The sequence below is a fragment of the Lissotriton helveticus genome, chromosome 8 (assembly GCF_964261635.1).
Source record: "Lissotriton helveticus chromosome 8, aLisHel1.1, whole genome shotgun sequence".
Classification (NCBI taxonomy): Eukaryota; Metazoa; Chordata; class Amphibia; order Caudata; family Salamandridae; genus Lissotriton; species Lissotriton helveticus.
Window position 1 is genome coordinate 1,580,687,834 of NC_136069.1, and position 25,968 is coordinate 1,580,713,801.

Genomic DNA, 25,968 nt, shown 5'->3' on the forward strand with positions numbered 1-25,968 from the left:
ACGTCTACGGATCACTTTTGAGTTTTATTCAATACTCATTTAAGGTACAGACCTTGACTTTCACACTACACATGGACTCACCTATACTAGTTCTTACCAATTCCTTTTTTCACTTTAATGTTTTTCAGTGGTTTGGTTATTAGAGCACAGCATGAATAATTTTAATCACTACTTGGTAAAGTGGTGAGTTCCTTTGGATCTGCTTTCACTAATCATGTCTTAAACAAAAAATGTTTTGCTTCTCACTACAATACTACAGTTAGAAACCACGGCTAATATCTCACATACATCTTCTAACTTTCAGTGTTTTTAAATACTCCTATTTTCCTGTTTCCTTTCTGTTACTTTTGTAACATCTAATATTTCGTGATTGCATTATTTGCAGCCTTGAAAAAGTTACTCTGTTACGAAACATGTGTCGGCTGGCGGTCCAACGTCCTACAGGAGGATTACTGAATTGTGCCCTCCGTCTATGAAATATAGTGCTATTGAAATTATTTGCTTTCAAACACATTGTCAAACTTGTATGTTCCATATCTGTATTAAATTGAACAACAAGTCAAACACTGTTTTTGTCCATTAAATTTGACTCATGTAACAAAAGAGAAATATCTATGAATTAATCTGAACTGATTAGAGTGCAGAGGTTTACTCTTATGTTGAACATACTTTGTAAAATGTGTTTGACTCCAAACAATGCACCACATTGATCAAACTGCTATGAGTGGACAAGATGCATCTACGTAGATAAAAGAATCAGCTGGCAAACACCTATAACCGTATGTGGATGTATGGACATAAGGTCTAGGAACATAAACACAATAGCAGTGGCGGCCAGCATGGATCAGGGGTAGGGAGATGTGGGTAGGAGTGGTTGGATGTGGGGGCAGCAGGTGTAAAAAAAGAAAATAACTTAGCTTCTTGCTACTTCCTTGCCGTGTCTCTTCTCTGTAGTCCTGTGCTCCGGGCAAAATAGGAAGCACACCCATGCTCTCTGTCAGCCAATCACTATGCTGTAATGTTGTGTTGTGATAGGTCTCAGCACCGCTCAGACGCTGACTGGGAGCCTGGGCATGTTTTCCATGCAGGCTGTAATGCAGCCTGCGTGGAGAACATGCAAAGTACACAAGAATGTTTGACCGGCCCAAGACGGCTGGCCAAACATTCATGTACACTTACATTGTGCTCAACACTCTCCCTGCTCCCGCCGTGAGAGCAACCCTGCCATGCAAAGCTGCTAGACATCAGGACAAAAAAAATGATAATAACGCTAGCTGTTATAATTCTATTTATCCTTAACTTTCCTGCTAATAAACAATAGGGAGATGCACCTCTGCCTTAGCAGAGGAGCATCCACTACACAATAGACAGGCATAAATCTTTAGTAAAACGGAATCAGCGCCTTCACTAAATACACTTTATACTGTCAATAAGCAGAAAAAAATAGTTTCTGTTTATATGCTGATGTTTGCTGCAAGACCCCACTTAGGCGAATCTCTTCTCTAGCACTATGCAATAGGTTGTATGTCAATACAACGCGGTGTTTACACCGCACTACCATTACACCGCTGGTTTTACAATGCAAGTCGTTACCACGACTTGCGCTGTAGGGTGCTGGACTTAGGAATAGTAAGATTTACTATTCCAACACCAGCCTACGTACAGTAGGGAAGGTGTTGGAATAGTAAATCTACTATTCCTTTGCCTAGAGCGCCCTCCAGCGCAAGTCGTGGTAACGACTTGCGTTGTAAAACCAGCGTTGTAATGGTAGTGCGGTGTAAACACCGCGTCATAATGGATGTTCCCCATGCAATAGAGGCCACTGGTTCTGGTAAAGCGTTCCTTAGCACCAAGTGGGAATGAGTGTCATTACTGCCCAACCAGTTTCCTGTCTGACTCATACTTTAAAGGTTTGGTTCGGTACGACCTACTCCTGCAGCCTGGGACTTGCAGATTCAAAGACATTTTAGCAGTAACCACTTGCTTGATTTTGTACTTTTACAATACTTGATTTTGATAGCCATACCTCAAAGTTTCATATTAAAGAATGACTGGAGAATTAACTTTAAAGTAAAAGGCACTTTTCATACCATAGTAGAATATGCATGAGGGGCATGTCAGTATGCAGAAAGACTGTCAATGTTGCTAACAACGGTAGAAAAAACCGAAGCATGGCAGTCAAGTAAGGGCAGCTTCGGGAGGAGCTACGCGGGCGTCCAAGATGGTCGCGTGAGCAGAGAGCTCCCAGGACCCACGCCGCCCTCTTGCGAATATCCTCAAGATATCCTGTTTATGATTATGGGCTTTTGAAGACTCTCGCTGATTTTATCATCCTTTTAAAATTTGAATTTGGACATCGGAAACCGATTCTACGCCAACTTCTACTTTTTGGGCCCACCCCTGATGAGACCGGGGACTCTGCTGCTTCTTGGGCCGGGGAGTAAGTCAACAACAACTGCCGGAGGGACATCTCCCCAGTCGGCCTCAGTCTTGCTTTTGGTTTCGATTTCTCCTCGGACCCTTGAGTGACTATTCAATGAGCGATCGGCTCCCAAGACGGTTCAATTCCGACCCGCTGCAGTGTCCCGCCACATCGGTTTATCCTTGGCCTACCCCTCAACTGACTTTGTACTGTTTTGGCCCTAACTTTTGAATTCTGGATCCCACCAACGTCGGCCATTTTCACCGGTCCCGAGGGCCCCTTCGGGGCGCAGCTCCCACCATGGCCTTTAAACCTGAGTTCGAGAAGCGCAAGACAAAGACGCCGGTCCGCGGGGGACCTACTCAGTCTAATGTTATGGACCATTATACGCAACCGAAGGGATCCCCCGGCGGTACTAGCCGTACTCTTGCAGACCCCATGACGGACTCCACTGCGCCAATGGAGGTTTCTCTCCAGGACCTCATGAGTGCCATTACTGGAATGAAAGCTGATATGGGACAACAGTATGAGGCCATCGCCGCCAAAATCGATATTGTGGCTGTTGATGTCACACTTATCAGAGCCGACTTGGCCAAAACTAATGAGAGGGTCAAGGCCCTGGATTTGAAGACCTCCAGCCTTGTTACTGATGTGGCGGATGCACAGTCGGAGATCGGTAACCTAAGATCGTCGCACGACTTGATGGCCCGACGGCAAGACGAGCATGAAAATAGGGCCCGGCGAAACAACATACGCCTGGTGGGGGTGCCGGAAACTCCCGAGGGCACTACTGTCGACCTTCTTGTGGAGGACTTGATCCTCAAGCAGCTTGCCCCCGCCGGACTCAGCAAATTCTTTGCTGTTGAACGTGCTTATCACTTCCCGGGTGGGAAGATTAAACCGGGGTCCCCCCCGAGGCCTATTATTGCAAGACTTTTCCACGTTCGGGATCGAGATGCTATTCTTCAGGCCTCCCGTGGTCGTGGCCCCTTGAAGATCGATAACAGTACTATCAACATCTACCCGGATTTCACTCCGCAGGTCCAGAGACAAAGAATGGGGTTCCAGGGAGTGAAGAGGCGACTGCGGGACTTGGGCCTCAAGTATGCGATGCTGTTTCCAGCTCGACTGCGCATCGAATATGAGGAACGAACCCTTTTCTTTGACCGACCAGACTGCGCCAGTGACTGGCTTGATACATTGCCAAAAGGAGACGATCTTAGCGGACGCCCCGGTGGAGCCGAGGGGGGCGCATCGGATCAGGAGTGACATTGTGGTTCTCGACGTCCGGTTTCTTATTATTTGCTTATCAGCTGAGTTATGCCTATTGTTTTACTATTTATATGGTTGAGCTCGAGGGTGGTTCGGGTGTAAGGGGACCTTCCTCCTCCTGGGTTCTTTGTGTAGTGTAGTTATGGGAGGGCGACAGGCACACTGCAAGTTGGGGTGGCTTTCGAGTCGTAAGCATGTGTGCAGGGTGGGGGATGTTGTAACGGGGGGTTGTTGGGGGGTGGGGGGGGATTGTTATTGTTTTTGTATTTGTTTCCTTCACATGGCACTGTATTCTTTGCGCTCATCCTGCTGTAACTGGGTTTCCGGGGGGGAGGGCAGCGGTCCTTTTTTGGGATGGGGGATGAGTTGCGATTGCTGTCCCGGAACGTTAATGGATTGGGAGACAGGATAAAACGCGGAGTAGTGTCTCAGTTCCTCCGACCCCATTCCCCTGATATTGTTTTATTGCAGGAGACCCATTTGATAGGGAATGCTTGTCAGGCTATGAATAGACATGGGTACCGACTGTTCGCTCACGCCGGGTTCACCTCCGGTTCTAGAGGGGTGGGCATTCTGGTTTGGTCCTCTATGCCCCTTGTGATTGACGAGATAGCACGGGATGACAGGGGCCAATATGTCGCACTTTCAGGGAGATGGGAGGGTAAGATGCTTTCAGTAGTTAGTTTATATGTCCCCCCGGGTCTACAAGCTACTACCTACGCTGACCTTGGGCGGCTTTTGCTGGGGCTCCCTGATGGTCTCCTTATCCTTGGGGGGGATTTTAATTTCGTGGTCTCTGGAAACTTAGATCGATACCCGCCCAGAGATTTACCGAACTCCCAGATGTGGCTTGCTGAGCTCCTTGAAACCTTCGGACTTGTTGATAGTTGGAGAATGCTACATCCCGCACAACTACAATACACGTTCCATTCTGGGGCCTATGGTAGTCTCTCTAGAATTGATTATTTCTTATTGCCGTTCGCCCAGTCTTCCTCTGTGCGAGAGGTCCGTCACCTCCCCAGGGGCTTTTCGGATCATTCCCCATTGTGGCTAAGTGTTGAGGCTGGGGTCGGTTGTGTGGGGAGAGTTGCTCCTATAAATCCATGGCATTTGCGAAACCCCAAGACGCGCTCAGAACTGATCAAGGCCATTGATTGTTACTTTACTGAAAATGTGGGGTTAGTTTCTTCCTCTGTTTCATTGTGGGAGGCTTTCAAGACTGTTGTTCGTGGTTATTCCCTGTCATTGATTGCTGCGGCTAAGAAGGCCAAACATGCAGAGCTGGCACGTCTCGAAGATGGGATATCAGTACTAGAGAGTGACCTAGGTGGAAATGATACCCCTGCAACTTTACACTCCCTTGCTTTAAAGCAGGCCGACTACAGAGCCCTGGTGACTGATGCTGCTAAAGCTATGAATAGAGAGCAACAGGGTCGAATATATGATGTAGGTGATAAGGCGGGTAAGCTCATTGCGTGGTTGGATAGGAAGGAGAGAGCGACTCGGGTTGTGCCGCTGATCGAACGGTTGGGTGGTGAACGAGTGTCTGATCCGATTGGGATTGTTGATTGTTTTGTGGACCATTTCCAGACTGTCTATGCTTCGGTGAGCGATAGGGATGAGTGTGATTCCCGTTTGTTGCTGCGCGATATCGCGTTGCCCTGCCTTTCTGAGGAGGATAGGACCCTGATGGATGCGCCCCTTACAGTGGATGAGATCGCTGGAGCCATTCGCTCCCTTCGATCTGGTAAGGCTAAGGGGCCCAATGGCTTGCCCATTGAGCTTTACAAACTGCGACCCGACAAAATGGCGCCCTATCTGAGAGATATGTTTCTCGAAGCACTCGAAACTGGTCTTCTTCCTGTTGATCAGCGCCTGGCCACCATTGTTGTGATTCACAAGGAGGGTAAGCCACGCGACCGTTGTGCTTAATACCGGCCCATTTCATTACTCAATGCTGAACCCAAGATACTCGCTAAATTGCTAGCTAATCGGCTGATTAAGGTTGTAGGCGACTTGATCCATCCGGATCAGTCCGGCTTCATCCCACACTGGAATACCGCCCTTAATCTCAGGAGACTCCACGGAGTTCTCGCGAGAGCTGGGACTCTGACGGAGCCGGCCATCTTGGCTTCCCTCGATGCTACCATGGCTTTTGATACAATAGAATGGCCGTATCTTTGGGCAGCTCTCGCTAAGTTTGGGTTTGGCTCTAACTTCATCGCCTGGGTTCAGCTCCTTTATGAACGGCCGCTGGCCCAGGTGGTTGTGAATGGCAGGGTCTATGGCACTTTCACGCTCAGATGTGGCACCCGTCAGGGTTGTCCATTGTCTCCATTGCTGTTTGCCCTCGCTCTGGAGCCGCTGGCCCAGTGGCTTCGTTGGGAACCCTCGATCGAGGTATTCAGTGGACTCCCGACTTTGAGGATCGCGTCTCGCTCTATGCGGATGACATCCTCCTCTACCTCACCTCCCCTCGGAAGTCTCTGAATGTGCTTTTCGATGTTCTGACCTCCTTCGGGAAGAACTCGGGTCTCGTCATCAATTGGACCAAGTCATGTGTCTACGTTTTGGCTGGGGTTCTCCCCCCGTTGCCCCGTAGATTTCCGATTCAGGTGGCTGATACTGGTTTTAAGTACCTGGGGGTTTATGTCTCGCTGGACTCTGCCATCCGTTACGAACGTAACCTCAGGGCCCCCCTCCAGCGGCTCAAACTTGACGTCCTGCGGTGGCGGCGTCTGCCCCTTTTCCCATTGGGATGTGCGGCTCTCTTTAAGATGATGGCGCTCCCCAGGTTCTTATACGCACTTCAGAACTTCTTTGATTCTATACCTCCGGGGTATTACCGTGAAGTTGAGGGCCTTCAGCGGCAACTAATTTGGGATGGGCGTGCTCGAATCTCTTTGCCCAAGCTTACCCTGCCATGGTATGATGGTGGCATTGCCCTCCCAGATATTAAACGCTACTATTGGGCCTCGCAGCTTAGTGCTGTCAATCACGTGACTTACACCCCTGGTCATACTCCTGCTTTTGCAATGGTCAAACATCTCCTTCCGGGTGGGAATTTTAATAGGGCACTGTATTCCAGGAAGCAACTTGGTACCCTGACTGGCCCCACGAAAATTGCTGTGCGAGTCTGGCTTGACGCGAATGCTGCTATGGGTTGGAGTGATCGGTTAACAAGGGCAACCCCGCTGTATGATTCTGACCGTTTGGGTAATTTGTGGAGAACGAAAGGATTTGATAAATGGGACACGATTGGTATAATCAAAATTGAATATGAGTTAGATGACAAGGAATATTTTAGGTACATTCAGGTGCGACACGCCTTGACCTCTGTCTTCCCTACGGGGACGGAGATCCCTGAATCCTCACCTCTAGAAGACCGCATCCTCGATGGCCACGTGCCAGATAGTACCATATCTTTGCTTTATAAAAAGCTTATCAACAACAGAGTTGACTTGCTTGAGCGCCTCAGAGCCTCGTGGACCGCAGACGGCTTGGAGCTGGATGATGAGGATTGGCAGCTGGCCGTCTCCTCCCCAAAGGAGGTGGCCATCCCAGCCCGCCTCTGTTTCGTCCAGCTGAAGATCCTCCATCGTATATATGTCACTGGTCCGCGCCTGATGCGAATGGGTTACTCTCTTGATGGGTTATGTAAGCGCGGCTGTGGTATGAGTGGAACTTTTTTGCCTATTATTTGGGAGTGTCCGGATGTGGCTGCTTTCTGGTCTAGAGTGCATGCTATAATGGAACGAGTCACCGGGGTCTCTCTCTTGCCTGAGGCCAGACGATGTCTTCTCAATGTCTGGGAACCTACGGACTACAACACGGTCCAGACTTTTTGGGGGACTCTTGGTAACATGGTGGCCAAGAGGGACATCGCACAGCTTTGGGGTTCCCACAGATCACCTACTATAGCGGCTTGGAAGGAGAACATGGACAGGTGTATGTTTAGAGAAAAGACGGTGTATGTGGCCCGGGGCAATCCCAAGAAGTGGGGTAGAATTTGGTCCCAGTGGAACACTTACAGAGGGAATGTTTGCACTCCCCCACTAGAATACACCTTTGACGTCCAGTTGTCTCTAAGCATGGGCGTAAAATCCGTTCCGCTCGCGCATTTCGCGGATTTTCGGCAAATCCGCAATCTGCGAACTCCCGCGAATTTGCCGAAAATCCGCGAATCCGCGAGCGGCGGATTCGGGGGGCAAAAGTTCAAGCCTGGCCTGTTGTAACTATTTTACGATGGCGCCGGCAAGCTGCCAGCGCCATCCTAAAATAGTTACTAAGTTAGCTTCAACAGGAAGCTCTAATAGATAAAATAAAGCAGGTGCTTGGTGCTCGAGCACCTGCTTTATTTTATCTATTATCTACACCATGCTCTTAGGTGTGCCTTCTTCCTAAATCTACTGTCGAAAATCAGCTGTGATGCTGGATAGAGGCCTTTGCATCCTTGACTTTCACGAGCGCAATCCTCGTGCTGTTCCTGTGACCAGGAGCTTCTGTCTCTTCATCTACTGCTCTGATCGGTCTCATACCTTTTATACACACAAGAGGCATGTGCACTCGCATGGAAGCCCCGCCCACACACTCGCGGTGTGCACCGTCTCCCCGCCATTGACCCACTATGATGGACAGCTCACCCTAGGGACCCCTGCGCCCTTCGGGCCGAATAAATCCGCAAATCCGCAAAATTCACGGATTTTGCGGATCCACGATCCGCAAATCTGCAAAATCCGCGGATCGTGGATCCGCAAAATCCGCCCATGCTTAGTTGTCTCCTTAGTTGGCGTTCCAGGCTCCTATTTGCTATTAGTGTATACTGAGCTATCTCCTCACCGCCCTTCATCCCGAGACATATGCTTCACCATACTATGCTGTTCGGATCCTTCCACCCTGTCCCCTTGACTCCCTGTACATGTTTATTCGCCATGTGAATGTTTTATGTTGTTAGTTCAATTTCAACGAAATTTCAAAATTAAAACCTACAATATTTGATTCGTGATTTTACGCCATATGCGCGGTTATAAGGCTACGCCGCCTACCCCTGAGTGGGCAGCTGGGGAGATTCGCTTGCGTGAAATGTGTAATGTCCGATGTCATAGCGGCCGGCCCATTGGGTTGTAGGCTGACAGCTGTGTATTATGCATAAATATAATAAAGGTTTTGTAAAAAAAAAAAAAAAGGTATGGGCAGCTTCAATATGGCCGACTTACCTATGTAAAGTGGTGAGTTCCTTTTGCTGGCAAAATCATCAATGTACGAAATACCAAATGGCTGAATAGGGACTTCACCCACTCCGAAGAGAAACTGGCCAATGAAGAAGAAGGATATGACGTAAGTAGTCCCCTTTACAGACTGAGTGGTGCAGCTGGAATTATTCAGCACCCGGCTGGTCCCATCCAGATGACAAATGTCAGTCAAGTTCCTGGACACACCTGCTAAATGGGAAAACAAATGATCAGGGACCTATCACAACTTCACATTAATGGCTGTTTTTATGTTAGTTTAGGAGAAAATGTATGTTTATTGCAAAACAGAGCATCTGGTTTCTCTTTACATCTTACTAATTCCACTGTTCTTTCATATAGTCACAAATAGGGCCAGTTCTAGGATTTGTGGTGCCCCAGGCTGAATTTAAACATGTGAGGCCCGCCAAGATGTGATATCACAGGAAATAATAATAATAATAATAATCAAATTTGTAAAGCGCATGGTTAAACTAGGCTAGTGTGTCCCCACGCTGCTGTACCATTCTAAGCCCACCCCCAGAAGAGGACCCTACAGTAAGGGCAGTAGACAAATAGTCTAGTCAGAAGGAAAAAGATAAGTCTCCAGCTCCTTGCGGAAAATGGTCTCTGACGCCTCCAGTCGGAGCCCCCTAGGGAGTTTATTCCACTGCTGTGCTGCCGGAGATCGAAAGGAACGGCCACCCATCCTTGTTCTCCTGATGGTAGGAATACTCACCCGCCTGTCCCGCTAGATCTCAATTGATGGGTAGGGGAATAGGGAGTTAGTAGGTCGTGCAGGTAGGTGGGCCCCTTCCTTTGTAGGATCCGATGTAAGGTGATATTACAAGAAACGGGCAGCACTTGAACATTAGTGTTCTGAAATTGTTGAAGCAGTTTTGCAAGAAACTACTTACCTAGTGTGGATAGCATTTAAAGGGCTAAAAATATGAATAATAATACTACCTAAATAAGAATATATATATATATACAAGCTGGGAGCAGCAGGTAGCTAGGACCCAGAATCTGTACCGCAGCCATGTGAGAGTATGGCTGCAGTATATAGATGATTTATTTATCATCTGGGATGGCCCATCTGCCCTAGCTGAGATCTTTATACAAGATCTCAACAAGAACAACCTAAATCTGACTCTGGAGGGTAAGATCAGTAATCTGAAAGCTGTCTTTTTAGACCTGGCGATTGAAATTTCCGGTGGCAGCCTGGCGACGAAACTTTATTGCAAGGATACCGCCGGAAATACACTGCTGCATGCAGATAGTGGGCACCCCAAATCACTGATCCGCAGCATTCCCTTTGGTGAGCTCCTCCGGGCTCGGAGGAACTGTAATTTGGATCAAGATTTTATCCTAGAGTGCATAAAGGAACGTTTCAGGGAGAGAGGCTATCACCCGAAAGTGATAGAGGAAGCTTATCAGAAAGCTAGCAAGATCAGTCATGCTTCACTACTTAAGTGTTAAGGACAAGGAAACAGGACAGGAGGTTGAAACGATCAGATTCATCTCAACTTTCCATTCTAAATCATGGAAAATCCAGAAAAGTCTTAAAAAACATTGGAAGGTCCTCAAAACGGAATCAACATTGATTGACGTTTTGGATGAAGGACCGAGCATGACGTATCGCAGGGCTGACTCATTGAGAAATAAAGTGAGCCATAATGAAATAAGTAGTATCAGATCAAAAACCAATGATATCCAAGGCTTCTTTACATGTTTGAAATGTAAAGCGTGCAAATACAGTACTAACGTGAAAAAGGTATATTACCCGATAGAAGAAAAGGAAAGAAATATTGGGAAACATCTGTCGTGCCTTTCAGAATACTGTGTATACGTTTTGGTTTGTCCTTGCTTGAAGAAATATGTGGGGAGTACCATGTTCCCAGCCAAAACACGGATTTTGCAGCACATGAGGGCGGTCAGTAACAAGGACCAAACCTCACCTGTAGCCCGTCACTTTGAAGAATATCATCACAGCAATCGCAATCTTCTCAAATTTTTTGTGATAGACAAACTGCCCCCATGAAGAGAGGAGGAGACACAATTCGCAAACTGCGACAGCTGGAGAATAGGTACATTATTGATTTAGATACTCTGATCCCGGGGGGCCTGAATTCTGAGGAAGAAATGGTATGGCACCTCAGTGATTAGGCCTTCATGTACAAGACTTTAAGATATTTCCTATTTGGCAAGCTTTTTTGTGCCTTTTTAAATTCATGTGAACTGTGCCCATGGGAGTCTCCTGTGAGATACTCTGATTATTTTAATGTTTTGCCTTATATGTTTCACATTTTGGTTTTCACTACACTGAGTCCTATAACCGTATTGTCGTGTATTTCTATAGGTTCTGAATCAGTCCCCCTATTCCTGACCCTATTCTGGTTAAACTAACTATCAAGTTAACTAACAGTCAGCCCATGAGGCAAGAAAAGCCCCCATGATGCAGATACCGTTATCTGACGCAGTCACACTACGGCACAGGAACGTGTTATCTGATTAGGTCATAACGCTTGAGATCTAATTAGACAAGCGACATTCCTCCAGCCCCTGATAAGGCATACGACGTTCTCATAACAAATCAAACCTATGACAACCTGGAAAATCCGTGCGGCCATTGTTTTGATTTCACAGAGAACTTTAGTAAAGAATGTGCTAACGAGCAAGTCGTATGACATCTTTATTGACGTATCTATGTCCATCCTTACGTCAATCTCGGCACCTTTAAGGTATAAATATTGCCGATCTTGCCCTATGCAAACACACGCGTGGTGACAAGACGGAGCAGCCATACTTGCCGAAGCCGAGAGCAGAAGCAGACCCCGCTGGCGCAGCCCCGCCTTCCTGACGCGCTGAGAGACGCGCTGCTATCTCAAGCCGAGAGACCCAGCACCGGCGCTTTCGGGCAGCCCTCGCAGGCAGCCTGGAATATCGAGAGCAGAGAAAGAGATACCATTCCTCATCCATCCTAAATTCCAGGTACAGAACTGAATAACCCCTCACAGAGAATTCTTTAGTTATTCACTTGGCAAAAACAAACTTAACTTAAACTGTAACTTTCTATTCCCGCCCACGCATTAGACTTAGGTCAGGTACACGGGGTAGGCGTATTTAGAAACACCAGTTGAGTACGTTTAGTCAAATGTATATGTGTATGTAAATATATTTTAATCATTTTAAACATCATATGGCTCAGAAACCATATCAATGTTTTTACAGTATTATTTTATACTATTGCTTTTAATGTATGCACTTTACTTAACTATAAGTATTGCAATAATATCGATCCATTTCTCTTGTACGAGAAAAGAGACTGATCAATAAATAACACCTTTTTATTGAACACGCCCGTCTCTTCCTTTTCTCTACATTCTGATGAGACTAAGAATGCACGTACTGACTGAGTAAAATAATTGCCTTGTGCTCACACGACTCTCGAGATTGACTCTTGATTAGGGGAGAGCAAAGTTGTCATGTTCTATGGTTGTCAGAAACTAAATCCCTTCTTGTCTAATCAGGGGAGTTAATTCCTTCCTTGAACATTCGAGAAAGTTTCTAGCGAACTCTGAGCTTAGCTGGCAAACCCAAAAATTAAGTCTAGTATCGACAGTAGTAGACCTAGTTAACGTCTGGCCTAGGCCTTTACTGCTGTAGGTATTATTCCAATGCGCAGAGCCTATTGGGAAAATAGGAGCTACACTACATGGCGCCCAACGCGTTTGGAAAGGGCGATAAAACTAACGTAAGACATTTAGAGTAACTCAGTCGTGCTTTCTCACTCAGACCCCTTTTCCCAAATACTCCAAAGACGTCTGGAGTGGGTGAAAGGTTATATCCTCCAAAACCTCGCAGGAGGGAACTCCTATGTATGGTTCTTGGTCAAGTCAACGTTGAAGGATAAAAACATTCCCAAAATATTGTGCATCTAATCTTTGTTCCATAAAGAAACCTGATCTGCAAACAAACATAATACCATCCTGTCTGTAAAATGGCAGAGAGTGATGATGAAAGAGAGGCAGTTAGATTAGCAACTGAACTCGCAGATGCTGATGCTACCATGCAAACAGCAGACCCGAATATAACACTCATTCCGGTCATTAAAAGGAGATCTATAACCTTAAAACTTATAGAAAATGGACTGACACCTAGAGGTGGCACAGTCATATTCGTAATTGAGGCACACGAATGTCGGCAGACAGAGGTATACTATTCATGGATACATTTTCCGGCAGCAAATGCTGTAACAAAGTACTTCCACTATTACAAAGTAGAGGAACCTCCTGAAACGTACACTCCTTTCGAGGAGGTGGAAGTACCACTCAAATTCCAAGAGCATTTGCTCTTATTTGATGGCGCCCTAAAACATAACAATCACATTACAAGGCTCGGTCCTTTAGGAAGACCAGGAGCAACGTGGCCGGTCTTAGCCGGATACACACCACATCCAGACATCGAAAGAATGCCTGCAGCAGAGCTGTTAATACAGCTAAAGCAACTACTAAAAATTCATAGACAATTAGTTCAGTATGTAATGCGGACTTCAACAATTCAGCCAGCGATTAAACTTCCACAGCTGACCCCTCACCAGCGGAACACAAATAAAATTACACCACAGAACATCCAATCCTGCCTAGGTAAAGTTCCAGCTAAACGGGAACAAATACCATTCTGGTTGGCACAGAAAATCACCCAAATAGAGGCGGTGTTTCCTGACACCACCCCATTAGAAAAACACAGGATTCTGACTATATGTCTCCCAATGGGAATCGCACCACACATTGAGGACTGTGACACTTGGGGTACAGTCTTTGCTTCCATCTACACAAAAACGCACGGTGTTCCATCCATTTCGGTAATACCAGATGTGCTAAAACAAATTCAAGATGAATGCGGTCCAGAACCTGCTTTAACTCTTGGTATGAAATTACTAAAAGACTTCAAGCAGGTCTCGGCTATATTATTAGCCAACATAAAAGGTGAAGCAGCAAACGTGGCGATCCGCCAGAGGTTAAAAGAGACAGATATAGCAGACCAACCAGCTGAAATTGCCAGAATCATAGAAAAATCCTATGAAGAACTAGGCAGAGATAGTCTAGGTGGAATACCAGTAAAACCGCAACTGACTACAAGTCCAGAAAAAATATTTTTTAATAATAATAATTCACCAAAAAAGAACTGGGATGGAAACAAACAATCCAATCCTAAAGAAAAGAAATTCCAGTCCCGAGGGAGGTCTCCCAGGCGAAGAGAGAAATCTCCAAACCAAAGACAGAGGTCACCGCAGAGTGACCCCTCGGGGAATAGATATAACCTTAGAAATAGGGATAATATTAAAAAACCTGATAGATATCAAGACATTGATACACGTCCCTCTCAATCTTTTCAGAATTCCTCGCAGAAATCGGAAAGAAGAGGACGATCAGAAGAGCACGCCAAGTCCAAAGACAAGGAACCTGCTCAACAAAAAAAGAAATTACAATTTCCAAAAAAGAAGGTAGCCAGTATCAAGGTAGTTAAAAATGCCGAGAATACTGAGGACACAACTGAAAAACGGAGAGTGGGCTCAGACAATGCTAGACAGCGCAGCAGAGATGAGCATAGCTCGCAAAGTCCTTATGAATCATCTGGAGACAGTGGACACGAATGAATACCTTCAAGTGGAAACTGCAGACACCAGAGTTAGCAAGCCCCACAAGATATACGAGATAACATTACGTATAGAGGGAGATAAGACTAGGAAAATAAGGGGACTATTTTGGGATAACCTCTCCAAAGGCTATGACATCCTTCTAGCTGAAAAAGACTGGCCACCAGAGTTTGTCAGTGAGTGCCCTCATGGCGAAGAAGTAATTATGCCTGCCTTCTCGAATCATATCCCGATTCATAAAAAATACACACTTGCTAGAAAGTGGGCAGTGGCCTTAGCACCTGCTTTATATAAAAATCATGTAGGATGGGATGAGGATTCTCCTCCTCACAAAATCCAGTTAAAATCACAACCTACTGCACAAAGGCAGTACCCAATTAAGCAAGAAGCTAAAAAACAAGTAAATGAAATACTAGATCAGCTAGAATACCAGGGGGTGATTGAAACTTGCACCTCACAAATGAACAATCCTTTGTTTCCGGTCTCCAAACCAGACAATTCATATCGTCTAGTTTTTGGATTACCGACACCTTAACACATGTTGCAAAACCTTTGCAGTGCAAAACTCACACAGTGCTGCACTAATGAATAACATAGTGCGCAAAAAATACAAAACAACCCTGGACATCTCCAATGGATTCTTTTGTCAAAACATAGCACCAGAGAGCAGATCTTTAACTGCATTCTCAGTAAATGGCACTCAAAAACAATTCTGTCGGTTAGCCCAGGGGTACAAGAACAGCCCGGGGGTATTCTCAGCGAGAGTAACAGAATTACTACAACTATATGATGATGAAGCATTATCCTATGTCGATGACATTTACTTAACAGATGATGACTTGGATACTCACTTGAAAAGAGTGAACACCATAATACTTGGGTTCGCTGCAGAGGGTTACAAATTCAACTTCAAAAAGTCCAGAATTGCCCATCTGACGGTCCTATTCTTAGGATATGAGTTATCAAGTGAAGGCAAAAGCCTGGCAGACAATTTCCTAGAGAAATGTGCCGTAATCCAAGCCCCTAAAACACTAAAAAACTTACAGTCAATTCTAGGCTTCCTAAATTTCGGAAGAACATACATTGCAAATTACGCAGAAAGGGTCAAACCCCTTTATGATCTAATTAAACCAGACTTTAAAAGATCCAGTTGGACTCAAACACACACAGAAATTTTGAGATCCTTACAAACAGACATGCTAATTAAAACAAAATTAGAAACACATGATAACACACGCAACCTTGTGATCCGAGTCATCCCAGGGAGATGCGGATTCACATACCTGACTTCTAATGAAGGAGAAAAGGTACCAATTGCATTCAAATCACACTTGTACACTAAGGCTGAAATGAAATTTAGCCCAACGGAAAAAATTCTTACAGCAACACAGACAGCTATAGCAAAAGAACGAGCCCTGGCACAAGGTAAACGAATAGTAATCGTGACACCAATACCAGCCTTAGAGGCGGTAACAAAGGCAAGCATTCCAAATGCTAAAGCACTCCATCCGAGATGGATACATGGGCTAACTCTCTTGCTGCAACAGACGTGGTGTACGAATTTGATCCTTATTTAAAAACACAAGAATTTCTCCAATATGAATTTGAATGTCCTCCGCCAACCGAAATTCTGCCTCTAGATCACTACGGCTGTATAATATATACAGACGGATCAGCACAACCCGCAGTAGGGGGTAAACAAGCTTACAGTGCTGCGTGCGCGATTGTTAAAGGTCGTTGGCACGAAGGGAAATTTAAACCAACCCTCACTAAAACACAATCCCTAGGAGATTGTACAGCTCAGCGAGCTGAACTACTAGCATTCAAGATGGCGCTTGAAAATACCGATCGAGAATTCCCCACACTCATAGTGTGCGATTCGTATTATTGCGTTCAGTCTTATAATGAATACTTGCAGATCTGGCTTCAGAACGGTTTCAAGGATGCGAAAGGTGGCACAATCAAGCATAAAATGCTCTGGGAACAAGTAGCTCTTTTACAAAAAGAACTACCAAAGACTCACGTGATACATACACTGAGTCATCAACGTGATGGCGTTCACGTTGCAGGGAATTCATTGGCTGATGAGGCCGCGAAGGCAGCTGTGCAAACGGCTTCCGTAGCTGCCGTCACCCGGTCAAAAACAAAAATAGACAGCGAAATATTACAAGCTGTCAGCGCTTCAGAAAAGGATTCGATAGAACCACTCCCTAAAGGCTTTCCAGTAAAATACTCATACATAACTGATGCAAACAATGTTCCTTTTGCTCGAATCCCTGGAGTGGGGGATAGGGCAATTCCAAACATGGAACATAGGTTAGGACTAATAATAGCGGCACACGAAGGGCTTGCTTCTATTCATGCTGGCGTCTCAGCCACAGTATCATTATTAAAACAGAGATACTGGTGGCCACAAATGAGAAGACAAACAAGGAACTATGTTCTAGCATGTGAAATATGTCAAAAAATGAAAGTATCAACGGTGAGACGTCCAGCACAGACGCCCCTTCTAATCTCGGATAAACCATTAGCCTGTGTTTATCTAGACCACTGCGGTCCCTTACAAAGGGATGGTAACTATAAATATATCTTGGTCGCAGTGGATTCATGCACGAGATTCATATGGATGTGGCCCCAGCGAACGGCTGACGCCAGAACTGTTATAAAAGATTTGCGAGTCTTTATCGGCACATACGCAATTGGCATGCTGCATTCGGACAATGGTCCTGCTTTTAGCTCTCGGGCTTATAAGGAGGCCATGGTCAGCATGGGCGTGCAATTGCGGTACTCTTGTCCATTTCACCCTGAGGGGAACGGAATTGTTGAAAGAAAAAACCGTGACATAAAGCAATCTATAACGGCAAAGGTATTAGGTTCGGGAGCTGGGTGGGTCAAACATCTAATAAGTGTCCAACGTAGTCTAAATAACTTGCCAAGAAATTCTCTGAAGGGATTCAGTCTGTACGAATTATTATTCGGAACTAGGATGTTGATCTCTGACCTTGATAGTCAGACTTCAGTGGTAATAGAAAAAACCTTTGATGTCAAAGACCGTTTGGCTATTTTGCAGGACTTAAACAAAACAAGAAAAGACCTGAGCAACATACAGTTGAAACAACAGCCAACAACCACTGAAGAATCACCACCTGTCCCAGCAAGACCTGTCTGGATTCCAAAAGTCGGGGATCTAGTCAGGGAAAAGATCGCGGTAAAGAAGGAATTTGGGCCTTCTTACAGAAAAGCAGTTCCTGTCTTGTCTGTCAACGGGACAAGATCAGTTGTACTACCGCCACTTGCTGGTAAAAAGGAGAACAGAGTTGTATCCATCGACCTGGTAAAACCACAACATGTGGCCGATAACAAACAGTAGGCCAAGTGGACTCCCAATAAGTAGCAGAACACCAAGGTTTGCTACCAGCACAGAGGTCCTAACAAAAAGGCTCATCACATTCGAAACGCCTAAAGAAGAACAAGAAGGACTATGCAACAATGCAATAGAACTCAGACCTCTGAAAACCCAAATAAAGACATTTAGCAGAGACACACCAATCTACAATGAAGTGCCGAGTGAAAATGCAAAAAACAGAAATCCTGAACCAATTGGAACAATTGACAGAACTGCATCCGGTTACTTCATCAACTTCGATGATTCCTCTGACGGCTTCAGTGAATCAAAGACACAGCCATCATCAAAATCCTTTAAAGACAAAGCTAAGGAACTTTTGAAACAACTGAAAGAAACATATCTGGTTTCTCCATGGATTGAATTTTTGGTGGGTTTTGGTGCATTTATCCTCATACTTTGGCTCATCATGGTATTTACTTTGGGACGCTTCATTGAGGGAAAATATGCTAAAATGGACACAGCAAGTCAGAACATCAACTTGGTCCTCAAACCACACACATCTTCACACGTCGAGAAAAGAGAACTTTCTTCAGAACTTTCTTCAGCCAACTTCACAGCCAATCCTATACCTGGTGGGGTAGCCTGGGACAACACTGACTATGAAATTTATGGTCCGGTCGAGATCCTGAAATATCCACACCAAATCAAGATCTCCTTGAGTGACTTTGCAAAACCAAACTCATTTGCTGATGATTGGGACTTCGAAAGTATTAACAACATGATGTCTGACTTAGTAATGTCTGCTAAATTTACAAAACATGATTATTTGCAAGGTTCTACAAATTATGACAGTATGTATTGCTATAACCACTATGGTAACCATTTTTTGCATAAATCAGCACAACCTAGAAATGTTTTAAATTATAATCAATGGGAACATTGTGCTACACCTCCAAAAGGGAGCTCTAGAACCGTATATGACAAATATTCATATTTTTCAGGTTTTAACATAAGTAATGCTGAAACATTTTATTTTAAATTGTCAAACAAGACAGGGATGAAAACCATGATAACCAACACAAAATTGATATATTCAGATTCATTCTTTGAAAAAATGAATACATTTGGATTTGATTATTGGGACAAAAATGTTGATTTGAAAAGTGTTTGGGGTACAAAAGAATGGCAAGTACAGGGTATAGAAGCTTTGTTTAGAGCCTGCATGATCCCAGAACAAATGATATTTTTAAATGACACTGTTCAACAAACCACCTGTCTTGGCTTAGCCAAAATCAAATATTTAAATAAACCGTCTATTCCAAAGCCAATAATGTTTAGCAATAACTCTGATACAGATGAAGAGATAGACGTAAACCATATATTAAACCAAAACAGAACACATCCTGATTGGAAACAATGGTTGATCTGGCCCACAGATACAAATAACTGTCAAGATAGATTCCTGAATAAAACACAGGGTTTCAAAATGACCAGGCCAGACCCTAGATATCCCCAAAGACATCACCCAGGGATAATAACAACCTACAGTGTGGGCAAATTATGCCTTCAATGGCTACAGACTTCCACACTGCCTGAAATTAAGCAACACCTAACTTTACTTACTGATGGTGCTGACTTGCGTGATTTCATAATGGGACCACGCAAACAGCGTCAAAAGCGTTTCATAGCAGCCTCTGTATATGCAGCATACAATGAGGCCTGGAAGGTTACTCAAATTGAAACAGCAGAAAGAATACGGGAAATTGACCGTATCAATTTGGAAAAATCACTTTCTGTAGTGGACAATGGGTTAATGACTCTGTCCTCCAGAATTTTTTCATTGGACAGCATTGTGTCTTCAGCAATCGATATATTATCGCAAGACTTACTGTTATTACAACATGGTCAGTCACAATTGCGTTCCATTGTACAGCTTGGCTGGACGTTACAAAATCTGCGTTCAGGCTACGTGCCTTGGCGTTTAATCAACACAACGTCACTATTCCAAATCTTTAACCTTACTGATAGACAAATCGGTATGGCGCAAAAGGGTGCTGATTATACAATCTTGAGCATTGAAAAACTAGAAAGATTACCAATGACAATGTCAGAACGACCTGTCAGGGAATGGATAATCCACGGAATCATAAATATTCCAATCTCAACCTTCAGGTTTCAATACTGCCAAAAATATATACAGGCTGGCATGTACGAGAAATTGGGAAAGGGGTACCTTAAAACAACTTGGAACCTGCCCTATTCACATGCATGTGTCAGTAATAAAGGACAGAAAGTGTTTCTTAGTGGCAACAATTGTGCTATGTCACTAAGCGGCACGCTTCTGTGTAACGGAATTAGTTTGCATGGAGCCTGTGAAGGGAATTCATACAACCTTTCATGTCACCAGCAAGGCGCACCTGCAACTGAAATAGAACCATTCTTTCAAAGACTCTATAATGGGAGTTACATTCTTATTGTAGACCGCAGATGTTGCAGTCTTATGCCCGGGACTCCTTATCTAGTAACTACAACGGCGAAGGTCAAGTGCTGTGGACGCTCTTTATTCCCCAGCTCCTTTCCAGACAGGGAGGCAAGGGCATGGCCCAGTTTGAAAATTACTTCTATTCGAATAGATACTTTAAGCAGAATGAAAACAGTGCTTCTTCAGATGCCTACAAGGCTCACGTCATCAAAAGAAACGTATGATCTACAAGTCGCAAGGACGACTGCAGAGATACATACATTATTATCAACTAATTCCCCCGTACATTTCGCGGAAATCCTAAGCGAAATCTTAAATATTTCTGATACCAATGGGATCTCAGGGGTATTTAAGACAGTATTTTCGATGGCATTAACACCATTCAAAGCCATACTGGGTATTTTTCTAGATTTCGTCCATTCGATTTTTGGCGGACTTCCCCTTATCCTAGGACTAATTGCAGGAATCCTATTCCTAGTCCTTATTTTTCGTTATGGCAACCCATGTCACAGATCAAACTCTCGCGACAATGGAAGATACGATCCTAGCCATTGGATACCGGGACCGGATATCAAAAATCCTGGGACTCTCCCGGCTTAGAGACCTAAACATGACTTGGTTTCTATCATTTCGACCAATGTGGCAAAGGTGTGTTTTACCTGTACTAAGGTGTCTGCTATGCGGAGAAGAATGCGTGTTAGACACCTGTCTGACGCTACAATCGGATGCGCCAGTGGATGCAGATACACTGTTGGTTCCTACCAAGGTTCACGCTTTGTGCTGCCCTCAAAGGCTGCCAATCCTGATGACGGCATTCCTGGAATCTTCACCACTGCGATTGAAGAGTAGTGAAGTTCAAGATGAAAGCAGCATCGAACAGGTACGACCTTCTGTCAGCAATGCGAATCAGAATGTCAATGCAGACAATCATGCGCACGAATGCATGGTTACACCTATTTCCGACTTAGTGGAACTTTCCCATGAAGCTGTTGACAGTTTTTTCGAAAGCCTGAATGATATGATGTTCTCTCCAGAACAGAAATAGAGACTTTTGAGTAAACTCGCACACGGCATTCCCTGAATTCGGCCTTCAACTTTAAAAATAAAGTCGCATGAACAATTCTTCCCACCAGTTCACGGACAACAATTTTTTAGCAGCCCCAAATTATTTTTCACAAATTTTTCGGGACACTTATCTTCTGCTTAAAGTAAGAAACTATTCCTAGAGAACTAAGATTTCTATTTTTAGATACTTTATAAACTTTAGTTGCCCGCTGGGATGTTCACAAATATTTTATTATGTGATGAGATGGTCTCGAACTTCCTTTCTGTATAGCCATATTAAGAGCCATTTCATGTGTATTTCTCATATACCAATAAGCAATAATGCATACAAATGCGTGTTTACTTTTGCATTTAATTCATAGCTTAAGTGCATACAATATATATGACTGCAATTTTTCAGTATATTTGAAAATTTCGAAATGCATTTATGTATTTTGGGGTGGTAAGGTATACACTATACTCTATAGTATGTTGTACTATGTTATACTATGCATAGATTAGTAGATATGACCATAGTTAGCGTGGAGTGGGTGTCGTGTATTTCTATAGGTTCTGAATCAGTCCCCCTATTCCTGACCCTATTCTGGTTAAACTAACTATCAAGTTAACTAACAGTCAGCCCATGAGGCAAGAAAAGCCCCCATGATGCAGATACCGTTATCTGACGCAGTCACACTACGGCACAGGAACGTGTTATCTGATTAGGTCATAACGCTTGAGATCTAATTAGACAAGCGACATTCCTCCAGCCCCTGATAAGGCATACGACGTTCTCATAACAAATCAAACCTATGACAACCTGGAAAATCCGTGCGGCCATTGTTTTGATTTCACAGAGAACTTTAGTAAAGAATGTGCTAACGAGCAAGTCGTATGACATCTTTATTGACGTATCTATGTCCATCCTTACGTCAATCTCGGCACCTTTAAGGTATAAATATTGCCGATCTTGCCCTATGCAAACACACGCGTGGTGACAAGACGGAGCAGCCATACTTGCCGAAGCCGAGAGCAGAAGCAGACCCCGCTGGCGCAGCCCCGCCTTCCTGACGCGCTGAGAGACGCGCTGCTATCTCAAGCCGAGAGACCCAGCACCGGCGCTTTCGGGCAGCCCTCGCAGGCAGCCTGGAATATCGAGAGCAGAGAAAGAGATACCATTCCTCATCCATCCTAAATTCCAGGTACAGAACTGAATAACCCCTCACAGAGAATTCTTTAATTATTCACTTGGCAAAAACAAACTTAACTTAAACTGTAACTTTCTATTCCCGCCCACGCATTAGACTTAGGTCAGGTACACGGGGTAGGCGTATTTAGAAACACCAGTTGAGTACGTTTAGTCAAATGTATATGTGTATGTAAATATATTTTAATCATTTTAAACATCATATGGCTCAGAAACCATATCAATGTTTTTACAGTATTATTTTATACTATTGCTTTTAATGTATGCACTTTACTTAACTATAAGTATTGCAATAATATCGATCCATTTCTCTTGTACGAGAAAAGAGACTGATCAATAAATAACACCTTTTTATTGAACACGCCCGTCTCTTCCTTTTCTCTACATTCTGATGAGACTAAGAATGCACGTACTGACTGAGTAAAATAATTGCCTTGTGCTCACACGACTCTCGAGATTGACTCTTGATTAGGGGAGAGCAAAGTTGTCATGTTCTATGGTTGTCAGAAACTAAATCCCTTCTTGTCTAATCAGGGGAGTTAATTCCTTCCTTGAACATTCGAGAAAGTTTCTAGCGAACTCTGAGCTTAGCTGGCAAACCCAAAAATTAAGTCTAGTATCGACAGTAGTAGACCTAGTTAACGTCTGGCCTAGGCCTTTACTGCTGTAGGTATTATTCCAATGCGCAGAGCCTATTGGGAAAATAGGAGCTACACTACAGTATGGTATATAGGAGCAACTTATTGGGGCATTATATGCATGGCATTAATTAGGCCAAGCTAGGGGAATGGTTTGGTAAGTGGAGTGGTTTGAACCCCTTGTCTTTCCCTTTTTTTGCCCAGGATATGTGGAGAAGCAACAATCCAGATGTTATCCCCACCTGATCTGCAGCTTAGATACCCTTCTGGATGCTGCCCTACTTCCACTGGGAAGTGATGTATGACTTTGGGGTGATTGTGATTGGACTCACGAAGTTAGGTTATATGGTTGACTAGGCGACATGTACCCACTGGGGTCTCGATGTGAATCAAATTTGAAGCACTTGCTAGAAAAACTATATGATTTGTGGTCGCACAGCATGTATTCTATTATATTATCAATTTTATCTGATTGTATAGAGGAAAAAATGCATTATTTGATCAGTACCTACTAATTGAGGTGATACGTGAGTTCCATTCTACCCATTATCTTGGCACAATGAAATTGCGGCTGGAGGTTATTTGCACTTCTAAATGAGATTTAGTAGACATCTGTCATAATGGGCCTAATTCTACAACAATACATACTATCTGGTTTCCTTCCTCTTAGCGGTAAGATGAATATGTATCAACTTTCTGTAGATTCTACACCACTTCAAAATGGCCGCCATGCGGATGCTCCATGTCCTTTGTTTATGTTTTCACTGTGGAAGTCACATGGTTATGTTGTGTAAATGTAACTTTATTTAAACGTCCAGTTGGAGCGCAAAACCACCCGTGACCAAGGCGATTGTGTCACTGAAACGCGTTGGGTTTGTTCCATATTTCGAAATATCATGCTGGAATGATTGAATAAACACCTTTCTTGAGTACACGCTTGCGTTTGAAGCGGTAATTTAAAGGACTGGATTGGAGTGCATTGGCAGAGCGTGCGTTGTGAAAACTATACGTGATACAGGGTACCTCTATCCCTGGCATGCACCGCAGTCATGGAGTCCCGGTGCGTATGGAGGAAGTGAACCTGGATATATATATATATATATACACATTCCAACGTAAAAGGTTGCCCCAGATGAAGACGCACACACAGGAGAGTTTGGCTTCACTATTTAATTGCAGGCTGCAGTGGCATTAGTTCATTCCTTCCATCATTAATCAAAAGCCAAACGCGTTTCAGATATCTTCGTATCCTTGTTCACTGGCATATTCCAAAGTCACAGCTGCCATTCAAACACATATATATATATACACATATATATGTATATATATCTATTTTTGTTTTGTTTTTTTAACTTTAAAACTGTATTACGTGGAAATACATTAAATTAATCAAACCAGCTTAAAAAGCTAGCCTAGGTCTCTCGAAAACAGATTTGATTGCTACAATGTTCACTAATTGTTTCCAGATTAAGACATGATGAAATTTCAAGACAGATTGTCCCAGAACTATACAGTGGAACTATAAGTGACTGCCCAGCCCTCCCTTTACGCTAGTGAAGTTCAAGATAAAGCATTTGGTTTTTAGCAAGTTTGGGGATGGACATGAACAGATGCATGCTAGATTGAGTGAGTGACCTGCAAAAGCTGCAGCAAACAACAGAAAGAACAGAATCCCCCTAAAAAGAAGATGAGACAGCACTAATGTAATACACGGATGTGGGGTGGTTAATATATTGGAGGCAGAAGCACCAAAGGCTAGCCCACACCTGCACAATGAACATCTAAGCATAACAATAAGTCTCAAACAACATTTTGTAGTGATGCAAAGAGCTGAACTAACACAGATATACAGATGAGATGGCTAACAGGGAAAACTGGGAAAAAAAGACGACTGCCAAAGCTATACTGGAAGCCAGTTATTAAAGAGATACATTAAAGCAACAAAACAAAAAGGGCTTACTATAGTAGAATATGTGCAGGTTACAGCTATATGGAAAGGAAATGTAGCAATGTAGAAAAGGTAGGATGGGGGAGGTGGGCCTTGACATGCAAAATAGCACTAAACTAATACTTGATACTTACGGTTTAAAAATAATTAAGTAACATTTCCTTAATATCGTAGAAGAAGCCTCCCAAATTGTGAAGGGACCAGAACTATGCCACTCAACGCATATTTAGCTTAATACGAAAGAAACACATTGCACCTGCCCTAAGGTAATTCCATTTGATCTTAGGTAAGGAGGTAATTGAACGCAAGACCTTTGCAAGACCGTGTCCATCATCCACATGCCACTCCCCCCGGTACCTTAACCAAACACGTTGGTCGACCAACCTCTAATGCAAAATCTGGCTCTCTGAACCTACTGCCCACCTACTCTCGTAGGCTCAGTGTTTGGCAGATCGCTCCATAGGCATTGATGCACTCTATAGAATGCTCCTTCACTTCTCAGTTGTCCCCCACCTTACAGCACCCATCTCCTGTAAGCCCCCTCCCCGCCCCCTTCTTCTCCTCACCTCCCACAGGCAAATTCTAACTGTGCTCCTAAAAAGCAGGCTTTCCCCAGGCCTTGATGTCACTCCCTGAGGTTTGGGATCATTTGTTGTGGAAGGAGGTGGAAATCATACTGTGCTTGCCCAGGCTGGCCTGTTGTCAATCTGCACATGACAATG

At 44.1% G+C, this 25,968-nt stretch overlaps 1 protein-coding gene across 1 annotated transcript in view; it reads right to left on the reverse strand.

Annotated features, from left to right (window-relative positions):
* LOC144773949 (solute carrier organic anion transporter family member 2B1-like) overlaps positions 1 to 25,968 on the reverse strand; it is a 560,363-nt gene that overhangs the window by 446,389 nt on the left and 88,006 nt on the right. The window contains exon 4 of the mRNA XM_078659003.1: positions 8,911 to 9,132. Within this exon, the coding sequence (XP_078515129.1) occupies positions 8,911 to 9,132 (222 nt within the window). The remainder of the gene's footprint in view (positions 1 to 8,910; positions 9,133 to 25,968) is intronic.